Source organism: Pelmatolapia mariae, unplaced genomic scaffold (genome assembly GCF_036321145.2).
Source record: "Pelmatolapia mariae isolate MD_Pm_ZW unplaced genomic scaffold, Pm_UMD_F_2 NODE_ptg000307l+_length_41548_cov_1, whole genome shotgun sequence".
Classification (NCBI taxonomy): Eukaryota; Metazoa; Chordata; class Actinopteri; order Cichliformes; family Cichlidae; genus Pelmatolapia; species Pelmatolapia mariae.
In genome coordinates this window covers 32,016-41,540 of record NW_027051997.1, presented here as the reverse complement: position 1 = coordinate 41,540, position 9,525 = coordinate 32,016, and the positions used below count along the sequence as shown (strand labels likewise).

Here is a 9,525-nt window from a genome sequence, read left to right as displayed (position 1 = left end):
GCTCCATGGATACACTGAAGGAGGACATGTAGAGGGTTGGTGTAATAGAAGAGGATGCTGCAGGTAGGGTGAGATGGAGACAGATGATCCACTGTGGTGACCTCTAAAGGGAGCAGTCGAAAGAATAATGATAGATGTGGGCCATCAGTAGCCCAACTCCTCTAAACCTAAAACCTTCACAGCTATATTAACAATCATTTCCTTTATATCCAACTCCTAAGAGACGAGCACAGAGGGCAGCTAGACAGCTTTCAGAGTTCTCTGTGGAGGAAGAGGGTGGCTGTTGGAGAGACACATCCATAGATGGGACTGTTACAGTGGAGGACGAGCAGGGTGGGACAGAGAGGGAAAACGGGACAGTGTTTGTCATCCCAACCACTCCCCGAACACCAGAGAGTAGATGGGAATACCTCAAAGGAGGAGATCCAGATTGCGCCAGCTTAGGATGGATGTCTGAGCTGCAGGATGGGGACACCACCACTCTGGGCTCAAGCAGTGAGGACACCTTGAGCCAGGATCTTGAGCGGATCTCTCTGGGTTCCCTGGGCAAATGGACCTGGGATATTCATTCCATCATTCTTGACCTCTCCACAGCTAACTTCATTGACACAGTGGCTATCAAGACCATGAAAAATGTGAGTGATAAGCAGGCAATTATTTCATGATTGAAATGCCCACACATTTTATGCTGTTTTAAAAGCTTGGAACAAAACCATAAGACTTTAAGATAATTCAGGGAAAAACATTTTACAGCATTCAAGGTTGTTTTTAAATAGCAATGTCAAATATAGACACAGAGCAGCATACTTTTCGAATGCCGGTGTCTAAAATGCAGTTTTCTGTAATAGATTCATAGCTTGTCACAGCAAAATTGACCCTGAAGATCCATTCTGATATAAATTATTGAAATAATTATTATGTTTATTATATCGACAGATTTTCCAGGACTTCAGTGAGATTGATGTAGATATCTACATGGCTGGTTGTCAAGGTAAGTGAATACTGCTGCTGCAGGTGTATTGTGCTGCACTTTTTGGTGGTGATAATTCACTCATAGACTCTTTTGCTTGCAGCCTCTGTGGTGGAACAATTAGAGCATGGTGACTTTTTCTCTGAGAAAATAACAAAGAGACGTCTTTTTGCCTCCGTACACGACGCTGTGCTCCACTGTCTAAACCATCGTGGAGCGACAACCATCCCAAGATATGAGCCATCAGTGGTACGTCCAGCCAACATTTAGGTTTCATTTTCAAACACAACTTTCATCCGTCTGGGTATGGACATGTTATGGCTGACGATTTAATATTTAAAACACTTTTTTGATTACAGGAGCTGCCTACCAGCACGAAACTTTAAGGCCTTCATTCAAACACATGGAAAAACATTGACTAGAAGGAATAATGAATTTATGCAATATCAATTTACTACTTTCTGAGCTATCCCACTGTGTGATAATGGTGTCTCCTTTATTTTCTTGCTGACTTGATTCGATATTCATAGTTTTTTTTTATTTAACTTATATAAAAGAAAGACTAGTGTTCAAGACAGAAGAGCTCACTTTATTTTATTCAATGTGGGAGAGTGAGAGTGCATTCAAAAATAAATACATAATAAATAAAATGAAATCTGGAAGATATCTTGTGCATTTCATGTATTGTGCATTCCACATGGAAAAAGTACCGATGAATTCAAGGGAGAAAAACAAAGGCAACATGCATCACACTGACAGTGTGTGAGCCTATTTTTTGGTAATGGCAGCAATAACAAGGTAGAACACTGAAAGCTTTTTGTTTTCAGTTTTCAAGTGCAACTGTTGCACATCTGACGCATGCAAAGAAAAGCTTTTTAAATTGCAACTCCTTGACTGTGTTTCTAGTGCAATACTTCTAACACATGAGGTTTTGGTAGATAAAAATAACAGGATAGCAATATCCAAGCAAAAAAATATAACAACAAAACATCTTTTTACTGTTGCATAAACCCACTGTGACCTCATTCCCTGAATAAATCGTGTCTCTACATACTGGCCACAAAGGGTGTTACCAAAAACATTGTGCACAGGACTGAGGAAGGCTGGGATTTTTTATTTGTATTATTTGGCAGATGAGCTACAAGTCTTGATGGATGCTGGGACTCTGTATTCCTGTGTTCATAGTCAGATCTTCATCATCATCTTCTTCCTCTTCTGGCTGTTGTAACACCAACTGCTGGTAGCGAGCCTGCCTCTGGTAATCCGGATCAATGTTGATCCATTTATTGGCAACCCACTTAGTGCCATGGGTGACCATACAACCTCCATGCAGAGCGTATTCGTCCTGTTCCCCCACCCAACCTAATGAGAAAAAATGTGGGTTTTTTTCCTTTTACTAAAAACATCCTTTAACTATTTTAATTTAAAAATCAAATTTACATTAAAATACTGACACTTTGGTGGCAACCAGAGCATTTTGCAGTTCAGATTAGAAGTATTTATCACTGTATTAACATGAATTTTTAAATCTACGTTCTTAGGCTCCAAAACAACAGTTCTAATATTTTCTTGATCTCATTTAACTTTTATTCACGTAAACAATTTGATCACCTATCAGGACTGTACAGATGTCCATTATTTTTTCATCTACTTCTACCTATTGGCACCAAAGTCAAAGTCAACTGTGGTAAAGACATTCATGAATCCCTGACACTGTATCTACTGTATTCTTCACTTTGATCTAACATCACCATGAGATATATGTCTCCTATATATGTTTCTATGACAACAAACCAACCAATCATATACCAGAATTAACCATCAGTATCAACAGCCTCTATTCACTGTTTAGTCTCAAAAGTTTGCATGCAAATCTAACATTGTAAACATGTTAACACTGTTGGTATGCACTAATTTCCAAGAAATACTGAGTCTATGTAACCTCTTAGGATGGATTTTTAGGCTTATTTAACACTTACTAAGATTATGAATTTTTTTTCATAGAAAAAAAAAGCAAATTACACATCGAGACTCATTCGCTAATGTGCACAGAAACTTTTTTACCCTGCACAAAATTACTGAATTCACAAATGTGTGCACTGTCCAATTTTATTCACATCACATGCAAATGTTTGGGAATTTGAATCAATTTAAATCAACAGTCCAGTGGAATCTGCATACTATGTGTATATTACGAATTTCCCTTTATATGGAAACATGTTTATCTTGACATGAGTAGGTGAAAGCGGGACAATGCTGTAAGATAGAAGCTTGCACTACTAAGGCAAAAAAGAAGCTTGAACATCAAAGTTAAGGAAAAAACATTAACAATAACAAAAAATATTAATTTGATTACTTAATCAATCATTATTAGTAGGGTAGTAGTAAAAATAGTAAGTAGCAGTAGTAGTATTTTTAAGATGTATATTTAAATTCTGTGAGACCAGATTATTGTCATTTGTTCATATTATGGTCTGAGCCATTTCTAAATTTGTTCAGAGAGTGAGAGAGAATGAGGTCATTCATAACCATTGTATTTGAATGTTGGTACACAATCTGTGTACTGGAAATACGTAATGAAAATAATACACAGTTTGGTTTGCTGCATTTTCTTTTTGCTTTTTTACTGGAAATTTGTCTTTCATTTACCCACCTCTTCCATCAGAAAGGTAGTTGTACCAGAAAACAGCGGTCCCTTTGGTCGGCTTCACCCTCAGGTTACTTTTGTCACAATTCCTTCTGGTGTCCAAAAGATCCACGTCATTCTGTATGAGAGACTGAAACACACGTTCAGAATCAGTCACATAGCTTGCCTGATGTCATACTCATGCAGTTGCTGACATATGTGTGAGTCGCCACAGTTATGAATCACATGCGCAGAATGTACACAATACGTTTGCAGGACACTTTGCACACATTTCCTGACCATTTTCCTGACTATTACGCACCACTTCATCATAGGTCCTGTTGTCTGCCACTGGGAATGCGGTCTCCCCGCCCCCATCAACAGAATTCAGGTAGAAGAGAACTGTGATGTACCTAAGTGTGCAACACAGATGTAAATTGACACACACATGTATACTGCAAGCAAACAGCACACAAACACACACACAAACAACAAGCGTGCACAATTTTTTGCAAGATAATGTTGAGTCACACAAACTAGCATGCCAGCTGTCACAATGGAGCAAAAGTGAGTAGTTCAGTAATGACGTCAGACAGATGAATTCATATGTGAACAAACGTGGATATATTTGTTAAGAAGGGCTGCTTCTAGGTTCTCACCTGCAAGATGTTTCAAAAGGAGTAGAAGCGTTTGCAGCAAGGCGTGTGTGTGTACAGGCTGTTTCAGGGTAGACCGGGCCACTGTCGTGGTGGGCATGGTAATGTCCCCCCTCCTCATAGCGAACCACCTGAAGAGGTTCACTAAGATCCACTAATGTGGGTGGGAGTCGAGTGAGGCGAATCACCCTTTGACAAGTGAAAGGAAACGTTTTAAATAAATGTAAGCACAGGATGAATCCCAGTAACGGTTTGTCTTTCTTACCTCTCTTTGATGTCTTGGAGGACCTGGTGTGCTCCTTTGCCCTGGTACAACCACGTGTGTCTGCTGTTTCTCACCAGCTGACTCCTTTTCACCCCGCGCTGCAACAGGAAGCGCTGGAAAGCATCGTTGCTCAGAAGCCTGAACTCTTCTAGACTCAGCAAACCTACCCAAAGTATGAGGATGTACAGTCATATGAACATTTTCAGAGTTCTATGCACCGCACAATTCACTAGCTCGTAGAACATCCTGCAACAGCAATAACTTGAAGCAATTGTTTTCTGCAGTGTCTCACATTGTTGCGGCAGAATTCTCTACACTCTTCTTAGTAATGTAGCTTCAGTTAACTGAGGTTTGTTGCAACTTGTTTTTGCACAGCTCTCCTGAGGCCTCTGTTACCTCCAGACCCTCTGGACTTTGACTGAATGATTACAAGATCTTAATTCTTTTCTTTAACAGCCGTCCTTTTGTAGATTTGTTGATGTAAGTGAGATCATTGTCCTGTTGCATGACTCAGTATCAGCCAAGTTTTAGCTTTGGACAGATGGCCTCACATTAACACACCTGTCATGGTTCATGGGTCGATGGCCCACTGTGTTGAGCTTTGTGGGTTTAGTGAAGTGGTTTATGTTCTAGTTCTGAACAATTTCATCCTTATCCATTTTTCTATTTCAGTTCCTTGGTTGATGTTAGTCCCTTTTGTGATCCCTGTCTCCTGAGTCATGTCCCTGTGTTCTGTCTCCATGTCTGTCTGCATTCCCTGTCTTGTCTAGTTAATACAGCTGTAGTGTGGCTCTGTGTGCTTTCCCCTTTCCTGTTCCCATGTTTCTCTCTCTATGTTCCATCCCTTTGTCTCCTCAGTCCCAGGGTCAAGTTCACATGTCTTAGTCTGTTTGTGTGTGCTGGTGATATTTCCTGTCTTACTTTGTCTCTTGTCCAGTGTGCATTATGTATAGATTTCTGTCTCGTTAGTCAGATTTAGTTCACCTGTGGTCCATCTCCCTAATTACCTCTTGTGTGTATTTAGCCCTCATTTTTCTCAGTTCCCTGTTTTGTCCTTATCATACATGCCCTAATGTTATGGCTATCTGTTAGTCAACATTAGTTCCTTCCAGTTTGTTTTTTTCTAGCGCTAGCTCTATTCTGCTCTGCTTTATATTTTGTTAAATCAGCGTTTTGCCAGCTAATAAAGATGTGTTTTCAGATAAGTCTGTCTGCCGAGTCCTGCACTTGGCTCCACATGCTGCCTGTCGCAAACCTTCCCATGACAACACCTGAATACTCCAGATCTGCTAAAACTTCTGCTTTTACAGAGATGGTTAGACTTGCTGATGATCACTCGTGGTGTGATTGAGACATGGCGGGTCCATAGATCGTTATTCAGACCCAAATTTAATATCCGCAGCTGCAGCTCTCAGCTGGCAGCCGCACATTCATCACACCACATTCCACACAACTTACAACTCTTGCTTCCCTGTGTTTTAACACAGGGGGCGTGATTGCGGATGCTGTGCAGGTGTGTCCGCACGGCACCGCAGACCACGCCCCACCACACACCCCGATCGCCCGATTGAGACCGGGGAGCCATCTGGCCGAACCTACTCCCCCCCAACCCGCTTCCAACCCGGCGACAGGGCTGTGTCCCTTCTGGAGGCCGCCCACGCCTCCAGCAGTGGCGGCGACGCTGGTCTGGAGGCCGTGCAGACGCACGGATTGTGATTTCGGATGTCATGCAGGTGCGTCTGCATGGCACCGCAAACCACGCCCCACCACATCACTTAATCAACACATCTGATTGGCAGCACTTTTCTGCTAGTTACACTCTTTAATTCCTCTTTAACTCTCTTTTATGTTTAAATAGAGCTCAATATGTGATTAAGATTCTTATCACATCATTGTTACTAGCATGGACATATAGCACTGAAACTTTTTGTACTGGAGAAGAAATTAAAATGTATAGCAGAAGGTAAGTAAGTTTAGTTGCCACCTAAAATTTTTTCAAAATTATCCATAAATACATTATTTTTGTAAGGAGGTAATTACTGTGGCCCTGAGAGCTCAAAAGCACTGCAGCCTATGAAAATAACAGCAAATCATGTGAAGGGCTGCACTGAGACACGCGAGATAAAGATGCAAGGTAAAGTAAATTCTCAATGGAAAATCAGAATACACATTACCTTGCATCATTTTTACAAGGTCTTGGTGGAAATGATTAATTAAGTTAATTTCTTACCATTACCATCCTTGTCAGCTTTGAGCCCAGCATAGATTTCTCGCAGATTCTCTGGTGTGAGCCAGATGCCATCTCTCACTCGAGAATGAGTCAGTATCTGGTGGAGTCATAGTGTTTAAGATGGAATGAGTTAGAGACCTCTGAAGCAAAAAGTAACAAAAAAATACTTCAGGTTGCGCACTATGCCTCTCAGTCCACAAACTGACATACACCTCATGGAGCTGCAATTGTCCATCCTGGTTGATATCTAGAAGGTTAAAGATCTCCTCTGGGCTGAGATTGAGCTCCCTGGCCAGATCCTCCTGACCATCTTGTACCATTAACTGACTCTCCATTAGACCCTTCAGCTGGGCAAGCTGCATCACCACACGGCACTCATCCTCAGACAGAAAACCCGGGATCTCTGCAGAAACACAAAAAGTAAGAAACACTACAGAGGAAATTAAGACAGCATTATCTGTCTGATTCTTCATCTTCTCTTTTTTAAAACTAATGGGGTAGCTTAGAAAGTGTGGTAGGAAGGGTCATCTACCAATTGGTTAAGAAGGTTAGTCAGAAGGTTGGTGGATGGAGCCCATAATTCAAAGAATCCTTGAGCAAGAACCCTGAATTTCCTGCATTAAATCGTAGTATGCACATGAATGTTAGAAAACAGTGGTTAGGTATAGATAAAAGCACTGTATGAGTGTGAATGTGATTGGGTGAATGAGACCGGTAAAAGAAAAACACTTTGAGTCCTCAAATTGAGTAGAATGATGCCATACAAGTACCACTCTATAATGTTAGGCTACATTCCTCAGGCTGGAATTAAATCAGTTGTTGACTGATTTAAAAGTTGGACTTGTTGACTTTTGGAAATTCTGAATATTGCGTCTCACATTTTCAAAATTTACTTGATTAAGGAAAAAAACATAACTATCAGATTAATTTAAATTTCAAATATTGTCAAACCAAAGTTCAGTTAGTGTCCAGCTGACCTACAGCATATATATATATATATATATATATATATATATATATATATATCAACCTTGAGTGAGCTCTTTAAAATCTGCATTACTTATAAAAACAAAACAAAACATGTGAATAGATCAGGAAGCAATCCAAATGACTACAGGCCTACATTTCCCCACTTCATAATACTTGAAAAGCATTCTCACTGCATGCTGTGCGCTGATGCATTATGTTTTTCAGGTACAGATGCATTTCTGCCCTTTACCCAGTCAGCTGTGAGACCCTAATTGCATCCCATGTGCAATGGACCGACTTTGAATAGAGTAGTTGCCTTAGGACTTACTTGCCTATTTTATGAAGTCCTGGATGATCTTAGCACAATACTCAGCCCAGTCTGGGTTATGTTGAGGTAAAGTAGAGCCAAGTGTAAGCTGCAGCACTTCTTTTTTTATTCCCCTTTTGGGCATCTGAGGCAGATCTGACGAGCTTCATTTTTATTTTCTTTTAGCTACGTGGCTGTGCAGCCTCTTACCAAAAAGAAGCGGTTTCAGGCTCAAAGTCCTCATCTCGTGAAGTCTCCCTGACACCAGTGACACCTTCTGGACATGTCCCACCTGAAAGGGAAATCAAAGGCGTGTGAGAGGATGACAGAAGGAGCGATGCATCATCATCATCCTCAAGTACTCACCCTAACTCACCCTTATTCCCTCTATCCGTGGCAGAGAAATATCGCGCTGAAACTCGTCTTTCGATGGCGGACGTCGCGACTCGGGGCGCTGGTGGCCGCTGCTGGGAGCATCACGACTTCGGTTCGCGTCTTCCTGCCCACTGTTGTAGTGCACGTAGAAAAGCAGCGCGATCACGTTAATGATGTAAACATGAAAAAACACCATCACTACCACAAAGTAGGAGCGGGAGCACACGCTGCTCTTGTGGCAGGAGAGGCGCTCGCACGGCTGACGAAGCGGCAAGGTCGCGCTCCCGGACGGAGACGTGTCCTCAGCAGCAGCATCTTGGGTTTCCTGGTTGTCAGTCATCTTGGCTGGAGGAGTTGTTGGGTCCTCGGCAGCCAAGGTCCATCTGTTTAATCAGGCGACGAGATAAACCTTTTATGTGTCACCAGAAGTAGCAGATGTGCCGAGTGACAGATGTCTAGTTTGATTACATTTAAAAAGAGAGAAAATCCTTAAAGAGCTCCAGTTTTCTTTTTTCTTCCCCTGGAGAAAATTAACCAAAATCCTTGCGCATTTTGAAAAAAAAAGAAAAGATCCCTGATACAGCTCTTCTTTTCTGAGCCTAGAAGTCAGCTATGAGCGGAATTGTGTATGTTTTATTGTGCAGATAGCAGCGCTGCAGCCTCGGACAGTCTTGTTTACACTGCAGCAGTCCTAGTCAGCAAAGCGCACTGCGCATCCCAAAGCACTACGAAACTCATCTCACACACGCGGTCCGTAAAGCTGACCCCGCATCGACTGAAACCGACGAAATCCGTCAACAACAAAAAAAGAGAAAAAAAATCAGCTTTATTTCGACTGCAAATAAGAAATCTGCGATCTTATTTACACGCCGTAACAGCAACTCCCCGCTGACAGCAACAGCATGTGCAGCGTGCAATGCTGACCTCTGGCGACCTGCGGCAATAACACGTCCCCGTCTTTAAGATCTCCACACAGTGCGGGGCAGGGCCTCTGCTTACAAAAGGTCCAGCGTTTATTTGCTCGTCTCAATATGTTAGGTGGTTAAATGTTGAATGTATTGTAATGGTTTTAATAAAGTTTTGTTTTGAATGGACTGTCGTTTATCCTAAACCTGGATGTCTGATCA

At 41.7% G+C, this 9,525-nt stretch overlaps 2 protein-coding genes across 2 annotated transcripts; one reads left to right on the top strand and one right to left on the bottom strand.

The window, feature by feature from the left end:
• Positions 1 to 221: 221 nt before the first annotated feature.
• On the top strand, positions 222 to 1,504 carry LOC134622977 (solute carrier family 26 member 6-like; the record flags this gene model as incomplete). The annotated part of the gene is made up of 4 exons (XM_063468233.1): positions 222 to 635; positions 937 to 991; positions 1,074 to 1,219; positions 1,330 to 1,504. Coding segments are annotated over 4 exons (642 nt in total), but the record flags the coding sequence as incomplete, so codon positions are not given.
• Positions 1,505 to 1,569: 65 nt separating this feature from the next.
• LOC134622980 (transmembrane prolyl 4-hydroxylase-like) lies at positions 1,570 to 9,319 on the bottom strand. The gene is made up of 9 exons (XM_063468236.1): positions 8,400 to 9,319; positions 8,234 to 8,315; positions 6,960 to 7,150; positions 6,748 to 6,844; positions 4,518 to 4,680; positions 4,256 to 4,441; positions 3,919 to 4,009; positions 3,624 to 3,747; positions 1,570 to 2,332 (listed from the first exon to the last, which is right to left on the bottom strand). Exons 1-9 carry the CDS (start codon positions 8,736 to 8,738, stop codon positions 2,109 to 2,111), a joined length of 1,497 nt encoding a protein of 498 aa, XP_063324306.1. The 5' UTR covers positions 8,739 to 9,319; the 3' UTR covers positions 1,570 to 2,108.
• Positions 9,320 to 9,525: the final 206 nt, after the last annotated feature.